Source organism: Fukomys damarensis, unplaced genomic scaffold, assembly GCF_012274545.1.
Source record: "Fukomys damarensis isolate Sample0158 unplaced genomic scaffold, DMR_v1.0_HiC HiC_scaffold_33, whole genome shotgun sequence".
Classification (NCBI taxonomy): Eukaryota; Metazoa; Chordata; class Mammalia; order Rodentia; family Bathyergidae; genus Fukomys; species Fukomys damarensis.
Window position 1 is genome coordinate 25,570,614 of NW_022900945.1, and position 19,435 is coordinate 25,590,048.

At 36.4% G+C, this 19,435-nt stretch overlaps 1 protein-coding gene across 5 annotated transcripts in view; it reads left to right on the top strand.

Annotated features, from left to right (window-relative positions):
- Positions 1-19,435, top strand: part of Rpap2 (RNA polymerase II associated protein 2) — a 91,808-nt gene that overhangs the window by 44,434 nt on the left and 27,939 nt on the right. For 3 of the 5 annotated variants that reach the window (XM_010644920.2, XM_010644918.2, XM_010644921.2), the window contains exon 11: positions 2,783-2,851. In XM_010644920.2, coding sequence (XP_010643222.1) covers positions 2,783-2,851 — 69 coding nt within the window. Of the gene's footprint in view, positions 1-2,782; positions 2,852-8,468; positions 8,576-13,538; positions 14,470-19,435 lie in introns of those variants that run through there. The other 2 variants (XM_010644917.3, XM_010644922.3) reach the window with 2 other exon arrangements.

The window sequence follows — 19,435 nt, forward strand, 5'->3', positions numbered from 1 at the left end:
TTTTTATATATTATATAAATAAATATATATTTTTTTTAATATTTCAAAATAGGATTGGCCCCTAGATAGTCACAAAATATTTAAGATGCTGATAAACTTGAAGAAATAGGCAGAGGCAAGAGTAGAAAAAGATATAGTGAGAGAAGTGTGGGACAGGTTTTCACAAGTGGTATAGGACGTATAGCCATAGCGATTCTTTGAGAAATACTGAGAGCAGTTAGTGAGTTCTCAACAAAGGAATGTCATGACATAATCTAATATACCTTTCTTTCACAGCATCGCAGTGGCTGCTGAGTTAAGAATGATAATAGCAAGAGGCAGGTAGAACAGTTAGGAGGCTCTTTTGATAATAAGCAAGATATAATATGAACCAAAGAGAGAAAGCAGTGGAAGTAGTAATAACCCAGTGGATTCTTTAAAAAGTATCAGGTTGTGATTTGAAGATAGAGCCATCATGATTTGATGACTATTTGGACTCGGGATATAAAAAGTCTAATTTAATCATAAGATTTTCTGACTCAGCAGCTGAATTCCGAAAGGATGGGATTACTATTGACTGTTACCAAGATGCAGATATTCATAGGAGGACCTGGTTTTGAGGGGATGATGAGGAACTCAAACTTTTGATATGCCTCTTAGACTTCCAAGTAATGGAGGTCAAGTGGACCATTAACTATAGAAATCTGGAATTCAAGGAAGAGGTCCAGATAGAGATAAATTTGAGAGTTGTCAGCAAATAGTTAACCTAATATTTAATGCTTTGAGAGTAGATAATATCACCAAGGGGAAGAGTGTTTACAGAGAGAAACAAGGCCTAACAGCAGAGGCTGTGGGACTCTCCAGTACTGAAACATCTGAGAATGAGTGCCAGTGAGAGAGGTGAAAATGCCTTATGGAGAAGGAAGTGAGCAACTCCATCAGAATGCTGCTGACAGATTAAGATTGAGTCGGTGCTCACTTTGGCAGCACATATAGTAAGATTAAGATGAGTCAGTTGGATTTGGCATCATGGGTGTCTTTGTATATTTAATCCTCCAGAACTCTGAAAGGTGGTGTTACTGTCCTTATATTAGCAAAGTTTTTAACAAGGAAAAGGCTGAGCATGGTGGTGCACAGCTGTAATCCCAGCACTCAGGAGGCTGAGGCAGGAGGATTGCTGTGAGTTCAAGAACTGCATGAACTATATAGCAAGCCCCTGTCTCAAAAAAATCAAAGGAAAACATGTTCAAGACTAAACATTACTAAGTGATGTATTTGGGCATTAATCCCAGATCTGTCAGACTCTTAACACTATATACACAAACACACACACACACACACATTCCTGTTTGTTTGTTTTTTGAGATAGGGTCTCACTATGTAGTTCAGGCTGGCCTTGAACTCACTATGTAGCCTAAGCTGACCTCGAACTCAGCAGTCATCTCTAGACATTTTTTAATTTTGAAAAACACTTCAAACTATGGAGAGTAGATTTTAATGTTTTCTAAAATTTGATTCAGATACACATTCTTAAATGAAAGAAAAAAATACAGGTTAATTCATTAATTCCAAAAATATTAATTGAATGTCCTCTGGTTGCCAGGTAGTTGTTCTGGACATTTGGAATAAAAAGGTGCAAAATGCAAAGATTCCTCCTCTTGAACAAAAGAAAACATAATAAATAATATGTTGGAAGATGTGGGCTGGGGATTTAGTGCAGTGGCACCATGCCTGCCTTGCAAGCACAAGGTTGTGAGTTCGATCCCCAGTACCACCCCCTCAAAAAAAAGATGAGAAGTGTTATAAAAGAAAAAGAAAAATATGGTACAGTAAGGGGGTCAGAAGTAAGTATTTAAGGTAGGAGGTAGAAGGCAAGTTGTATCTTGATTTGTTTTTTGTACCGGGGATTAAACTCAGCATCTTGCGCTTGAAAGGCAGTATGTATTTTCATAGAGTAGTCCAGACAGGTTTTATTGCAAAGATGACCTATAAGGAAATTTACTTAAAGGAAGCAGAATGCTTGAGGGCTCCTTTTATTTCCTTTCCCAATCCATTCTTCTTTCCTCCCTAGAAGCAGCATACACTGTGAAGAAAATGTGCATCCTTATTTATATTTTTATATATTTACTATTTTTATATTATTCATAAATAATATTTAGTATTGTCTGTATTTGATTTATATAAGCATCAGTTCATAGTTGGCTGTCTCCAAGGCAGGGTGGCATGGCAGAGGGGCGTCACAGAGGAGAAACACACTGTTGTGGGCTAAAGGCAGCAAAGTAGCAAAGAACCAGCTGCTGAGCTTCTTTTTCTCCCTTTATATCCATCCAGGCTATCCACCCTTTTGGTGGCATCACCCACACCCAGAACTGTGCCAAACCAATCATTGTACTAATTTAGTAATCACACACCCTCAATCACATACCCTATAGATCCAGCCACCTCTGAAAAGCTCCATCTAGGACCACATGAGGCTTTGCGGGGACATGTAGATACAAACAATAACAAAGACTTATTCTTATAATTTATTAAGCCAACTCTCACTTCTGTAAATTGGGATTTATGACATCCCTTAATTACCTAATGCCAGCCTAGCTAGGAAGATACAAAAGATAAATTAATATCAGAAATTACTTACCTTTTTAGTTTCAGTAAAATGTTTAATTAGGGAAAGGCATAGAGGATGTTTTTAAAGTACTTCTTATGACATGTAATATCATGAGTTGATTTTATCCACAAATGAAGGATTTACTTATTTAAATGTAAAAATCCTTAAGTAAATTGTATCTTTACTATCTTTCAGATTAACAAATAGAAATATCATACACAATCCTGTGGAGTGGACTTTAATTGCAGTGGTGTTGCTGTCATTGTAAGTCTCTGAGATTTTATCTCTAAATACTAAGTAAAATTTTGGTTAAGGAAAAACAAAGTTATTTACTGAATTTTAAAACTTGGAATAAATATCATACCTTTATTATTTTCCTTTTTTTTAATCATAAAATAATTTTCATTTAAAGTATATGCCATGTTTTGATAGGCTATAATTATTATATAATTTATATTTTTACTATCATTTCTCCTGAGGACCCGGTTCTTCAAAATAATAGAATATCCCCATGTGGGATATTTAAAGAATACTCCTTTAGTTTCATTTTTCATAGTCATTTTATTACCTGTGAATGAGCTCATTATCTTTTATTTGTATTTTTACATATCTTGTGCTTATTTGATTTTTCTTTAACATTTTATCTTGAATACCATCAGAAAAGTTTTATTTTCTAAATTAATGTTCACTTTAAAATCTAACATACTTGAACTAAAATAAATACTACATAAGCATACATAAAACATTTTAATGCTCATTCACCTTTTAAGAAACCACTAGTGGTTTCTAAAGCTATTTTTCAGTAGTTAAAACCATTTAATAAGTGTAGTGTTTTTCAGGTTGAATTGTGCAAAAATCTTTTGAGGACCATTCATTATTGCATTACTATTGCTACCTGGTGCTTGTTAGGTCATTGAAGCCCATAGGACATTGAATAAGACTTTTTGGACACTTACAGGTCAAGAAATGTTATGAGTCAACATCATAGCATCTCAAGCCCTGCTTTCTCTTTCTTTGATATTACTTCAGTCTCACGTTATTCTGGCTTTACTGTCCCAAGGAAGGCTGTGCTGGAAGCCATTAAGGCAGGCTTCAGTGAACCAGAATCTGTGTCATCCAGCCAGATACAACTCACATGATTCATTAAATCAGAACACAGAAAATAACTTTACTTGATGCTCTGATATAAATATTTTATCAGCCATAAGAACAAATCTTTTGTCATTTGTACTATTTCAGTGTTCCAGTTGAATTGGTAATTTGTGAAACGGATCTTATTAATTTTTTAGAAAGTTCTTTCTACTTTATGAAATATATAAATATTTTGGTCACTGGCAGAGAAAATACTATATCTCTGCTCATCCACCATATCATAGGTCCACTAATAAATGCTCATACACAACTGTTTAACCATACTTCTGCAATTTATTGTACTAAAAGGGAAGTAACTTGGTTGACAAGTCAGAGGCTTGGGCCCAGCAGTAATCTCAGAATCTTGCTTTCTAATCCAGTGACTAGAAGTATTGTCTTCATGAACTGCTTCTTACTGAGATTATTTTATACCCTGTATTCCACAATACAGTAAGTGTTTGATTTTAATAGAAACACCTATGTTGCACAAAATATTGAAAGCTTTGCTAGTCCTTGTACGCAGTGTTTGACTTCCCTAACTTTGGGTGTAATATAGGAAACCCATATCTCAAAAGAGTTAACAATCCATTAAAAAAAGTGGTTTCCTTGAATTCTAGAAACAAACTCTGTACATCTTCAGCATATTACTTGTTTCACATACACAATCAGTTTTCAAGTCATAATAAGAAACACTTGATTGTTTTTGTCATTTGCCTTCTCTGTCATCATGCCTTTGTGCTTAAAGCTAGAACTAACCTTTTTCCTAGTCATTGACCCTTTTGCTCCCTGGACAACTAAAATCCCTTTCAGCTTAGGCCCTTTTGGCTTCTCTTAAAATCTTTCACTGTTGATACTCAGATGGTACTTCCTAGGTTATTCCTTTAGAAATCTTGTTTTCTCATAATTCAGACTTTTGCCGTAGGCCCGCCTTACAAATCTTTTGCCTTCTGTATTTGTACAATCTGTATCTCTAGATTTTAACTGAATCTCCTTATTCTTTGACCATCTAAGATTTCTATCTTCTCCTCCAGTATTATGTCTTATTTCCTCATTTCTCAGAAAGTCCTCTTCAGCTTTTCATATTTCTATCCCCTCCAGGAATCTGTGGCTCCAGTGATAATCCCTTTCATCTGTAACTGTCTATTTATTGCTATTTTATCATAAATATCACTATCTGAGTTAGGGACAAAATTTAAACAGTTATCATGTTAAAACCAATTCCATCGATATAATTATACTCTGTATTTATACCCCTCATTCCTACCATGTACATCTCACAGCTATTTTTTAGAGAAGGCAGCACTGTCACTGGGGAAAGAAAAAGCAGGCATGAGGGCCAGCATTGAAAGAGCCTTACAGTGAAAAAGTCTTTAGATACACAAAGGCACATACACTAAATAAACCAACCAAAACATAAAAAGAAACAAGCAAACAAAGAAAAGAGACATGCATGAATAAAGTGAAAGGGGAAAACACCTATTTGTAGAACAGTAACCCCCTCTGCATTATAGCATCTCTTTTCTTTTTAATAGCTTTAATTTCTAAAACCTTCCTATCTATTCTCAGGCTCTCAATAGAATTGTTTTAGTCATAACTTGTAAGCATTTCCAGATTTCACATTCAAAATTGTCTTTGTTTTTATAGCTCAGAAAATGATTGGGAATGGTAGTTGTAGTCTTTAAAGAAGAATATATGTGTCCCATTACCTTATATAATAAGTACTGTTGTAACAGCGTGTTAGTCTTTGTTTATGAATATTGTGAAGTTTTATTACTTGGATGTATTTAATGAATGAAGGGCTGTTTTCAGAATTCTTCCTGTAAACTTCTTAGAAAAGATACATAACAGTATGCACATCTCTATAATAATTCTATTAGTATGTTGCTGTGGTGACTCTAGTTTCTTATGAAAAGGGTGGAGGAATTGACATTTTGACTAAAACCTGATAATCTAGAGGAATAGAATAGCCTTGACCTTGAATTTTCACATCAGTGTTTTGTTCTGTTTTTTTGTTTTGTTTCTTTTTTGTTTTTTTACTGGAAATGTTTTATTGATTTTTAACTGAAATAGGATTTCATGGGTACATTTTTCCCTGAATGTAGTATGTTTTTATTTTATTAATTTTTTAATTTTTTCCTTGTTGAGTTTATTGGTACATTTTAGGTATACAGTACAGTTACATTCATTATTGGGATCTTGTACCTTTACATGACAGGTCTTGGTTCTCGTTTTTTCCCCTTGTCCCTGCCCTCCCTTCACCCCCTCCTCCCCTCTCTGTTTACAAACATTTTATTTCCATTTTTTAATTTTCTCCTATTTTTTTCTTTTCCCTTATTACCTTTCCCCTACCCTTCCCACTTTCCCTACATCTTTAGCCCTTTTCTTCCTATTTCACATTGTCAGTTATCTCATTTTGAGACAGGGTCTCATTACGTAATTCAGGCTGGTCTTGATCTCACTATGTAGTCCAGGCTGCCCTTGAACTCATAGGTTGCCTCAGCCTCCCAAATGCTGGCCTTACAAGCATGCCCCACAATCCCCAACCCACATCCATATTCTTAAAAGTAAATAAGAGGGCCAGGGATGCAGCTCAGTGGCACCACGCCTGCCTTGCAAGCACAAGGTCCTGAGTTCGATCCCTGGTACCAAAAAAAACAAAGTTGAATATCATTTTCTTAGAACAAAACAAAACCCTAATATCAGCCTCTTTTCACAGTCTTTGATGCATGAAATTTGATAGAAGTGTGTGAAAATATATAATTTATTTTTGTATTTTAGTACCTGTGTGTTCTGTTTCTAAAAATCTGTTAACGTATTTATATATTTTGAGAGTTTATAAACCAAATTAGAAAACACATTAACAAATTGCATAAAAGTGCATTTTATAGTATATATATGCTCCATTCATGAACACTTTGGTTTGCAAACAGAAATGTTTGACAAAATTTTATTTTGTTTGCACACTCCACATCAGGTGACGAACACACCTGCAGCTGTCCGAACACAAAAGTGACAACAAATTAAGATTGTGAACCGACTTGCCACTGTATTCCTTTTCATATTCCTAATAATGCCCATCTTACTCATAATATAGAAACTTCATCATGTTCACAGTATTCAGAATAGTTTCTGTAAGATTTCGACTGGTCATTTTGAGAAGATATTGTGCACTTAAGACACCTCCCATAGCTCAGCTCTGTCCCATCTCTTCTTTCCCTCTTCTCTTTGTTCTTAGTCTTTTCTTTGACCACTGTCATTATACTTAACTGTTGTAACACAGAGGGAACTGTGCCAATGCTGACCCCAAACTAGGGAAAGTTCCAGATCAAAAGCATCAGTCAGAAGAGAAGTATCAAGAGACACCTAAGTGGCCCTTTATGTATAGTCTGCTTGCCAGAAATGGGAATCACGTTTGCTCAGGAGTATTTGTACTTAAAATGTAACTTTTGTCACCAGCATTTAATATGGAACTTTTATAAAAAGTCCACTATGTTGTGTTTGTGTGGTTAATTTTAGCATAGGAATCAAATGTCTTTTAGTGGGTAGCCAGGGAGAGAGATGTATGTTGTGTTCCATAGAAATCATTTAGTTATCTAGTGAGGGAGATGAAATCTTAAACTTGAGGGTAAATGAACTTGTCATAGTCTAGCACAGATACTGTACATGCTATTTCTACTTTTATACCCTTGATGTTTTCTAATGGAAAGCTTTCAAGACCATCTTTAAAAATGTCTGCTTTCATTTTATTTATCTGAGCTGGCTGTTTCCACTGAACTTACTCCACTTCCTAGGCAGAGACCATGCAATAGTTTATTCCCTCTAAAAGCTTTGAGTATTCCTGTTGTTCAGGGAGTAGCATGTAAGTTCCTGGGAAATGGTATTTAAACAAGCTCAACTTGACCGTGATCGCTAAACAAAAGCCATCACTGGACATGGGCAGCCACTTTAGGTAGGCATCATACAGATAAGATATTCTGGAGAGTCACTTCCCTAGGGCTACCAGGCATGAATGGAAAGATGACTAAGGCTTTTTACCTCAGCCAGCTGTTTTTTTAGTCTGCCCATCACTAATTTCCTCATAAACACCATGAAAAACAGAGATGGTTCCCTAGAAATGTATTGGTTCTCAGAAGTATTCCCAAGTCTTCTTTAACATTTCAAATTTAGGTTTAGGTATCTGAGACCACATTCAAAGATCATTGAATTTTTTTGCATATTGTATTTACATTTTTTTATCCATTCACCTGTTGATGGACATATCAGTTTCTTATATCCTATAAATTTCTTTTTCATGTACAAAATAAGTGCTGATGAGCCAACAAAGAGAAAAAGTGTTACTATCTGTACAGTGTGTAGTGGTATTTTGTTTGGATTCTTCAGTATCCCTTTTTGTTTGTAGTTTAGTATCTTATGATGTTTACTATCATATTACTTATATTACTGGGAAATTTAATGTCTATTATAGTTTGGATCTAAAATGTACCCCCTCGAAGGTTCATGTGTCAAAGTCTTGATCTCCAGTGTAGCAACACCCAAAGGTGAGGCCCGGCGAGGTCAGTGGATAGAGAGGGTGCTCACTTTATCAGTGGGTTAGTCTTTTGATAGATTCCTGGTCTGATGACATTATTCAGAGGCGGTGGTAACTTGGGGAGGTGGGACCCATTGGAGGCAGTAGGTCATCAGGGTGTACCCTGGAAGGGTATATTTTGTCTCCAGCTCCTTCCTTGCTTCTTCTCTGCCTCTGTCTAAGGTGAACTGCTGTGCTGTATCGTGTGCTTCCTGCTGTGATGTTCTGCCTCACAGTGGGCCCAGAAACAACAAAGCCAGGTAACCATGGACTATAACTTGTGAAATTACGCAAGATAAATCTCTCCTCCTTTGAGTTGTTCTCTCAAGTATTTTGTCACAATGACAAGTCTAACACACTTAATTTACTGAGGAATAAGCGATAATGATATTATGGCTGGGCACAATGATGCATGCCTATAATCCCAGCTGCTGGGGAGGCTGAGGCAGAAGGATCTCAATTTCAAGGACCCCCCCTAGGCAATATAGGAAAACTTTGTCTCAAAAAAAAAGTTCTGTATTAAATTGCTGAGAGTCTGTATAAGGAAAATACAGTTTTTTGTTTGGGGGGTGGTGGTACCAGGGATTGAACTCATGACCTTGTACTTGCAAGGTAGGCACAATGCCACTGAGCTAAACCCCTGGCGAAAATAAATTATTTTTAAATTGAAATATCTTTACCTTAGCCAGCAGAGCTATGTGGAAGTCCAGATACTTTCTAAAGAAATAGTACTTATTTAAATTTTTTTTTCAGCTTTAATTGAGTTTATTGGTACATTTTAGGGATACAGTACAGTTACATTCATTGTTGGGATCAAAACCTAATGTCCACAGTAATTTTTCTCTCAGAATTTCTGACATCTTTGACAACTTTATAATGCCAAACCCCGCACCAAGGCCTTGGGTTCTATCCCTACCACCACTCAAAAGAAGGCCAGCAGGTGTCCACAGCAAAAAGAGGCTCCCTCCAAGTTCATAGCAGTTGGCTCCTGCCAGTCACAGCATCAATTCAGGCGCCAGTCCCCAGATAACATTAGTGGCATCTTCAGACTGCCTGAGCTCTCTGAGAGCAAGGAAACATGAAGTTTTGGGGTACTATTACCTCTAGCCTTAGGTTCTGCACTGTAAGACAGGGATAATCATTGTCTGTGCACACCACTGGTTGATTTTACTTCAATCTTAGAGCATTGGGGGGAAAAAGCTGGAGCCACTAGTCTGAGAATTGCCAGACAGCAGTAATTATCTGGGGGCAGGAGAAGCTTCTGTAATACTCATCTACAAAGCTATTCCACAGACTTGTCACAAACAGGATTTAGATACAGTTTTAAAGTCACTACAACCCAGCCTCTTTAGTAAACACACATGTAATATATCACTACAAAGTGATTTACAAAGAACTTGTTTCTTTTGAATTAGATATATCAATGGAAAGCTTGCTGGCTTCCTTATTAATAGGTAATCCTAAAGCATTAAATGCAAATATTATCAGGACATAAGCCATCTGTTATAAGAAAAACATTTTATTTTATTTGGCTGTCATAGTCTTTTATAATCAAAGTTTTTTATCTCAGTTTTCTAGATAATAATTCTAAAATGAAAAGCCCATAATTACATACCTCTTTGTGGTATATTCTTCTTGGCTGCTGTTTCTCTTAAAAGTCCTTACTAGTACCAGCTTTAAATGCCTATCAGCATTTTAAATTTGGGGGCTTTAATTTATGAAATTTTTATTAAATGTTTGTATTAAATGTACCCCTGAGAGGCCACCTTTAACTTATACAAGGGTCTCTTAAAACCCTAAACTCAGTTTCATTCCTGGTAATACCTTGTTTTTGTCTCTAACTAGTAATACAGCCTTGTATAAATTCCTTAACCTCATTTGCATATTTTTTGTTGTGTTGGCAATGTGGGAAATTAGACTAAATGCAAATTAAATGAATTTAGCAGTGCAAATTTAACAGTGAGATGTTAAGATGTTATAAATAAGAAATTTTGTTTGTTTTTTATGAGATGGGGTCTAACTGTGTTGTTCAGGCGGGCCTCAAACTCCTGAACTCAGGTATTCTGCCTCACCTTCCAAGTGGCTGGGACTGAGGAACTATTCTAAATGTAGTATGTCAAAGACTATTGAAAGAGATAACGAAAATGAATATATTTGGTATGGAAAACAATTTCATTCTGCTGGTAGAAATCCATGATGACACTGCCTAGTTGTTATACTTTGTTAATTATCTTAGTCATTAAGCTTGGCAGAGAAATACATTTAAATGATATGGACAATCACTCTGAAGAGTAGAGAGTGCACATTTAATAAATGGGGGCGACACCTCCAGGATTGCTGTATTCTTTGGTGCAAGCTTTGACATTATTACTGTCCATTTCAAAACTGAAGAACTTTGCTGGACATAAAAGGAAATTGAAACATACCTCAGTATTATATGAAAGGTGAAAAAAATAAATAAAATGGGTAAGTTGATTTTTTAAAAAATACTACAATAGATATTTTAACCACTTACCAGTCCAATTTTATCTAATTTATCCAATACAAGAATCAACTGGTTGAAATGCCTCCTGCCTAAGCGGCTCACAGAGTGTAGGTACATAAACAGACGTGCTACCCGAGTGACACTCAGGGTAAGCCATTAAGTGGTCAACACTGTTTTGCTTACAGAATCCTCTCTAGAGCTGTGGGCCTTTTTCCTCTTTCCAGTTTATTCTTTATGTTTTCATCTGGAGATAAGTCATCGATGACTAGAGGAGCCTAGAAATTTTTTATGTTTTTTCATTTTAACAATTATTTTAAAGTAGCTTTGGAGTCAGATGTAGCTCAGTGACAGACCTCTTTTCTAGTGTGCATGAGCCCCTAGGTTCAATCCTCAGTGCCACACACACACAAAGCAAAAGCTGAGCCTAAAATAACGTTTTCCATTTTGACTCCCTACTGTTTATTCATTGATGCAGTGTTCCTTGGTACTGCTTCTTTAAACTAGATTCTCTGAAGTAACCTGAATTTGTTCACTGAGATACTGTCAACTGAAGGAAAGATAAGTTCATTACTTAAAACCCTTATTTTTCTTCTAAAGTTTATTTAGACATTTTTTTGTTTTTAATATCATGCCATGCAAACCAGAATAAGTAGAGCTCATGTATACCTGAAAATATGAGATCCACACTTCGTTATAGTATTGTATCTGTGGATCATTGTTGAATCAGCTCTATATACAATGATGAAAAGTTTTCAAATACTTAAAAATTGGATGCAAAAAATATCCAATGTATATTTTTATCAGCACTGGTTGCAAGAAGGGGAAGATTAGTATGTTCACAAGTAACTACAATAAAACACTGAATATGTTAACTGCTTTTAAAAAAAGGAAAGCACAATCTATTGTAGTGCTTCAAATCTGAATTTAAAGGATCAGAAACAGTTTCAGAGAAGTAGAAAGGATTTGCCAGGGATTTAGCTCAGTGGTTCCACCTGCCTCGCAAGTGCAAGGACCCAAGTTTAATCCCCAGTACAAAAAAAAGAAAAAAATAGAAAGGATTTCAAAAAACAGGAATAGACCAGAGCATTCAAGGAAGTACTGATAGCATGGAAAAAGATACAGTCAAGAGTATAAGATAACTGAAAAGAACATTTGAGTCTGTCATAAGGTCTTTCAATGGCAGGTGAATTTAATTCAGTGTGAAAGTCACTTAAATTTTGGGGAGAGTAACGTCATAAAGTTTGTGCTTTAGGAAGATCATTCTTGCAGAGATCTGGAATTAGAGCCAGTCATGTCTTCAGCCTTGTACCAGCCCTTCCAGTTTCTGGTTGCTCTTGAAGAAAAGCCTTGTATTGTGGCCTACGTGGCCTGCAAGGTCTAGCCCCTGCTTCTCAAGCCCCATCTTACACCTCCCTACATTGCTCTCTCTATCCCTGCCACTCTGACCTTCTTTCATACCTTTCCTCAGCATACTTTCTCCCTCCCCAGGACACAGATTCAAAATGTTCTTACTTCTCTATTGCCTTTGGTTAACTCCCCTTCATTATTCAGAATTTAAGGAGCTGTTTCCTCCTCGAGTAACTTCCTGGCTTTCCTGACTAGCTCTGGTATCTCTAAACAGGCCCTCGCAATACCAAGTACTTACAGTTTTTAAATTATATGTCTAGTTGTCATTACTTTCAATTTTATATTGTATGATTACTGATTAACATTTGCCTCCCTCACTAAACTTGAAGATTTGTAAAAGCTGGCTCTATATCTAATTTTATTTGCCATTGTATACTAGAACTTAGCATTATGCCTAGGACATCAGAGTTGCAAAAATTTCTGGTAGTGAATAAATAAGTGAGATTTCGTTTGGAATCTATGTGTTCTTATTCTATGTTGATTCCTTCCCTCCTGCCCACAAATGCTTATTTGTCTTTAAAGGTTAAAAAACGAAACAGAGAATCACATGCATCCTTTGTCTCTCACCTCAGGCCACTCACCTACCAAACATCTGGAATTGCTCATTTGCTCAGTGATTGTAGTGTTTCTGATAAATCCCCCTTGCATTCTGTACCTGACCTGGCCCCCCACTGTTTATGAAGTTGATTTTTTTCAGAACTAGTACTAATGGCAACATAGTAAAACAGAGATAGACAATGAACTAAAAGCAATTACAGTAAAAATGAAAAGGGGCCGGGGCTTTAGCTCAGTGGTTTCACCTCCTGCCTTCCAAGCACAAGGACCCAAATTTGATACCCGGTACCAAAAAAAAAAAGAAAGAAAAGGATGGAAATGATGAGAGAAATTACAGCTCTAGAATCTATAGGATTTAATAGTGAGGGCGGAGTCAGACAATTTCAAGATACTATGACAAGTGACTGGGAAGGTATTGGTGCCTTTAGGAGACTGGGTAGGAAGAACTAGTTGATTGAGGTGATAGATTTGGTTTTAAACCTGTTCCATAAGAACCAAGACTGTTCCTGTGCAGTTTAAGATTTAGCATATCATTCAGTTGGATGGTTCTCTAGTAGATAGTTGAAAATGTGGGACTGGAGCTGAAAATTTTTGAGGAAAATAAGAGACCTAGACTTTGGAGTCAACATTAGGATGTGTGAGATGGCAGAGGTAGAGAATATTAAATGCAGAGTCAAAATGAAACAATTATGTGAAATAGCCGTAGAATATAGGGTGCCTATAAAATGTAGGAAAAGCAGAAAAGAAGGGAACAGATTTTTTTAGAATGCTGTGACACATTGTTTCATTTGATTTTTACAACTTAGGTCAGTGGTGATGATCTACCTACCAAAGGAAGAAACAGACTCTAAAAAGACAAGTACCTCACCCAAGCTTGTCACAGCCAAGATTCAGGTGCAGGCCTATCTGATATCAGACAGAGCTGGATACGCACTGTACAAGTGCCTCAGAAAGGAGCACATAAAACTAGTATGCTGTTGAGAAACCTGAAGTGGCTTTGAGGTTCCAAAAAGAAGTGATGACTACCATTTTGAGGATGAGGTAGCTGTCCTCTGCTTAACAAGGATTGAGGACTGAAAAAAGGCTGTAGTTTTGGCAGGTAAGCAGTTGTGTGTAACCTTCAAAAAAAAAAAAACCAGCAATTTCTATGGAATGATAGGCACTGAAACTAGACTGCAGAGGTTGCTATGGTAGGCAGGTGTTGAGACACTAGACAATGCAGCGGTTGACCACTCTTTTCATCTGGATGGCAGAAGAAGAGGAAATGATTGAATTCACTGGGACAAAGTAAATCTTCAGAAGACTTCTCAAGATAGTCAAGGCTTAAGCATGTTGATATCAGAGGGAAAGGAGACACTGGACAGTCAGGGTTAGAAAAAGCAAAGACTGAGGGAACCTGTAGAATGCAGAGACTGGAAGTTTCATCAAAGGTATATTTGTCCCTTTTTCCTCCCTAACTCCCTTCCCCCACTGTTTCCTTCCCATGTTTCTCTGTTCTTGCCTTGAATGTCAGTGTTACTTGGTAGCATTTTGCTTCTTGATCTTAATATTTTAAAAAATGAGTGAACTAGGGCTGACACCATAAACAGGCGGTAGAGCTCTTGCCTAGCATGCACCACGCTCTGGCTTAAATGACTAGCACTGAAAAAAGGGCAGGGGGTAATGTATGTTTCTGCTCCCTAAAACCGTATTAATATCATTGTTTCATTAGTGGCTCTGATTGATTCTTTCCTCTTCTAGCACATAATCTCCATGCAGTCAAGGTCATTATCTGGGTTACTTTTGTCTCACTGGTGCAGTACACTCAAAATGGCACTTAGTAACAGTTAATATTCACTAAGTCAAATAACTAAATGGACAAGGAAAACTTGGATAAATTACTGTTGATATAATGGACTTCAACATAGATTTCATAGCACTGATAAGATTGCATAATGTGCAAAAAGCAAAAATAGTTGCTTACTAATACAAATGAAGGACTTTCATTACAGAAATACAGTTGCTATAATGATTATATTTTCCAGGATATGTATAGGCTGATAAAGATCTGAATATTTAACTTAAGAGAATTTCTGCTTTTAACCAAGTTGAGCATTTTTGCAAACAATTTTATGACATTTAATAAAATTATTTTAAAATGTAGTTGTAAATGTGAGATTATCTTTTGATTCATATTGTAAAATAAGTGAACTTTAAAAATTTTTGTTAAACTATTTCAAATGTTACTTTCTCCTGTTTTCTATGGACTTACTTTACTGTTACCCTCTGTGGACTAATTAGTTATAGAACAGTTCATTAGCTAATAGATACATCTTTTAGTTATTTATCTGATGTATTACAGACACCATTCTAGAAAATTCTGTAAATGTTTTACATGTTGATATTTCATTGTTCATTGAATTGGAAGTACTTATTAAATATTATCCAAATGGAAATTTTCACTCTAGAAGCAAACTCCTCCTTTAACTAGTTCTACTAAATGTTTTTATTAAGTAGCCTTACAAATTTGAACAAAGTTATAAAGAGGAAAAAAATTCTTATTCCCAAGTGTACTTAGAGTGCCTATAAATTCAAGATCCTGAATCTAGTAGGGTTTTTTCCCTTTGTTGTCTTTAAACAACACTTAGTTTATATATGATAAAGATTTGGCACCTTTTAAATTTTCTTCCTGTCTCTGACTTTTCTTTCCCCGTTGTGGTTATTCTGGTTCACAGTAAAGTCTTATGGCTCTTGGAGATGAAATCCAAATGCTTCTATTTTTTGCTTCTAGCTTAAATATTTTTACAAACTTTTAGAGCAGATTATAAGAAGTAAAGGGTGAAACAAAGCTTGAAATTACTTGGTTCTCACTATTACTGTTTGTGATCACCCACCATCCATTTTAAATGAAGAATTTTGGAATTAGCTGTTTTTTAGTATAGCTCAGTAATACTGTGCCTTAAAAGACAGAAAAACATATCAGAATACACAGGCTTAATATTGAAAATCCCTGTGCAGCAAAAGCACTTGGGAAATTGCCACAAAACTGCTTGGTGAACACCTGCAGTTTCTGTGGTGGTGAAATCACATTACAGTAACTGAAACTTCTGGACTATTTCAGTTTCATTTAGTTACTGATTTTTCTGTCCAGTGAGTTTTATAGGCCCCACATTATGCTATTTTTCATCACATGGAGGCAGTAAGTAACATCAAACTCCACTGTAAAAATGTTTCATGAGAACCAAGAAACTGTCAGGTTATAGCTATTATTCCTTTAGTTTCAATGCAGAGAAAAATGTTGCTTTTTTTAAAACACTAAGCTTTTACATCACTTTCCACATGCTTCACAATAATCCCAAATCTGTAAAATTTCACTACTGCTTAGGTGGTACTGAGATATGTGGTTATACATTAAAAGTAAGAGTAAAGATATGTCTTTCTCCTGGTTGGGGTATTTTTTAAAAAAAAAGACCTTTTTTAATTTGAAGATATATACCAGTCCTATATCCCATTTAAGATGTAGAAGTAGAGTCAAGGAGCATAGACTTCTCTTTTGAGAAACTTGGTGAGAGTAGGAGAGGCTGAAGAGTGACAATTTGTTTTGGATAGAAAGAGACTTATGGGGCTGCATTGCAAGTGCAAGGTCCTGAGTTCTATCCTCAGTGTCCAAAAAAAAGAAAGGCTTAAGCATGTTTTTAAGGCATGGAAAATGTGTATGCGTGTGTGTGTGTGTGTGTGTGTATTTTTTTCCTCCCAGTACCGGGGATTGAACTGTGCTTGCCTGGAAGGTGTGCTGCCACTGAACTCTACCCCCAGTCCCTGAGAATGAGCTAGTAAGGAAAAATAATTTGAAGTTGAACACAGGGTAAAGGATAGATACACATACTGGAACAATGTACAAAGAAACAATATTATTCTTTGTGTTGTCCCTCTATCCATTTTAAATGAACAATTTTGGAGCTGGCTATTTGTCATTTAGCTATAATCCCAGCACTCTGGAGTATAAAGCAGAATTTCTTGAGTTCAAGGCCAGCCTGAACTACATAGTTCATAGTTTTAGAGACTCTGTCTCTAAAAAGGGCTGGGAAGCTGGAGATAGAATAGCTTGAACAGACCTGGGGATTTTGCTCAGTGGTTCAGGGGCCTGCCTCACAAGCACAAGGACCTGAGTTCAATCCCCAGTACCAAAAAAAGAAAAAAAAAAAAGTAGAATGGCTTGAACAAAAAACTGTTACTACATCTTTTGAGACAGGAAAAAAGTAAGAAAAGAACAATGTGGCGATTGGGGTAAATTTATATAAGAGGAAGGGGGAGATTGTTAACCCATGCCTGGCAGCTTCATTTTTTAATCAAGTAAGATACGAGGTTGTGTTCTAAAAATAGAGGTAGACCAGGCATGGTGGCACATGCCTATAATCCCGGCACTCAGGAGGCTGAAGCAGGAGGATCTGCATGAGTTCAAGGCCAGCCTGGACTACATAGTGAGTTCAGCGCCAGCCTGAATTACACAGTGAGACCCGGCTTCAAAAAAACAAAAACTTAAAATTAAAATATAAGAGGCGATGACTGTGTAGAGAGTGAAAATTATGATAGTTATGAGATGACCCAGAAGGGGAGCTTACCAAGAGTAAGAAAAAATTAACAAGTGCCATTGTGTCCAGATTGAGGCTAAAGTTACGGATTTGTAGAAGTATTTATCTTCTGGGCTCCTTTCTTCCCACTACAAACCGTACCCCAGTAATTTTGAGCCATCTTGTTACAGGTATAAATAAAAGATTGCAGGATTGAACTCACATTGTAGTTTTGCTCAATAGCATAACTAGGGCAGGAAGCAAAAGAATGATGAGAGATTAGTTCAAAAAAATCAGAAAAAATAATGATTGTTAAAGGAGAGTGAAATTACAAAGAAATTTGGTCATCCTAATCAAGTTTTTTGTTTCCTTCATACCAAAATTCTATCTTCAGCTCTTATTCTATCTCCTGGGTTGCACATCAATTTTTTTTAACATCTCTATTTGGGTATCACCCAAGCATTTCAAACTCAAGATTAGTTTCATCTTCCAAATTACCTGGAATTAAAATAATTTGTCTTTTTGCTTCTTTTGCCCTTTTTCTTCCATATCTAATCAATCTGCCTTTTATACAGTAGGAATCTATAACAGGCCTTCCTTAGACTGCTGCACTTACAGCCTTCCTAAACAGATGTCCTTGCCGTGTATCTCTTCACTGAACTGATCATCCTTCTTCCAGCTGTAATCATCTCACTAAAGCTTAACTCATGTTGAGGCAGGGCAGGGTGTGGAGGGGCTTTGTTCAGAAACTACTGACTTCCTGGCTGGGAATGGTGGTACATACCTATAATGCCAGTACTCAGGAGGTTGAGTGAAGAAGTTCGCGTATTCAAAGCCAGCCTGGGATACATAGTGAATTCAACGCAGTAAATTGTCTCGGGCGGGGGGCTTTCCAATTCCCACCAAATAGTTTTGCATGAAACTTAAAACTGTCCTGAAGTGGCCTCAAGTACCCTATCTAATTTATTTCTCTTTTATGTTCTTAAATTGTGTCTTTTGATTTATTTACCCTTACTTTCATCTTTGGTAGCACTGTGATCTAAAATGTCTTTCCTTTTCATATCTGACTGATGTAGCTTCAAGGCCTAGTTCAATGTTACTACCTCCTTACAAATCTTTCTTAAATACCCACTCCCATCTTAGGTAGAAATATCTGCCTTATTTCAATGCCCACAAATAAGACATCTGTTTTGGACAGTATGACCTTGTACTTGGTTACACAGTTACTTATGTAAAAATATCATTTCCTGTCTCTTCGGCTTCTTCCAACATGCTGTTAACAACTATAGCAAATGAATAGATCTTTATGAATACTCCAGAGGTTAAGGCAGGAGGATTGCTTGGGTCCAAGAGTTCAAGGCCATCATGACCCTCATGTAGCTAACAAAAGACCCCACTCAAAAAAATAAACATAACAGAACTTAAAATTAGTGGTCCTCAACACTTGTTCTACATTAGAATCAAGGAGATATTTTAAAAATACTAATGTTTAATTCAGAGATTTTTGACTCCTGGTTCTTTGGTGGACCTGGACATAACTATTTTTTAAAGTTCCTCCAAGTGATTCTAATTTGTGATGAAAAATTGAGAGCTAGTGTCTTAATTCGGGTGCTTATGAAAAAGGGCAACATCAGTTGACTTAGTTGTGTATGCCAGGGTCTGCCTAGTCAGAGGTACGCAGCTTCCTTCTGAAGTCTTAGTTAACAGTGTTGGTTATTACAAAGCATGAATTAGAAGCACTAGCCTTGTCAGTTTTCATTAGCATGTTTTATTTTGTAATGACAGATTTTCACATTTATTTGAAGAACTTATACAAGTAGGCCTTTAAAAATCATAAGATCTACTCAGTTCTTAAAATGAATCAGACATGTGAGCTAGTGTGGTCTAGTGGTTAAAAGTATAGACTAGTGGGAGTACTTTTGAGGTTATTTGCTCATCTTTTATTGACTTATGTGACTTTTAAGTCCACTTGAGCCTCTCATTGGAGTTAACACTTGCTACAACCTTTACAGAAAAGTTGAAGACCCAAGAAGTTAATCTCATTTTTAAAATCTCTTTTAGGGCTTGGGGATTTAGCTCAATGGCTCTGCGCCTGGCTTGCAAGCACAAGGTCCTGAGTTCAATCCCTAGTACCAAAAAAAAAAAAAAAAACA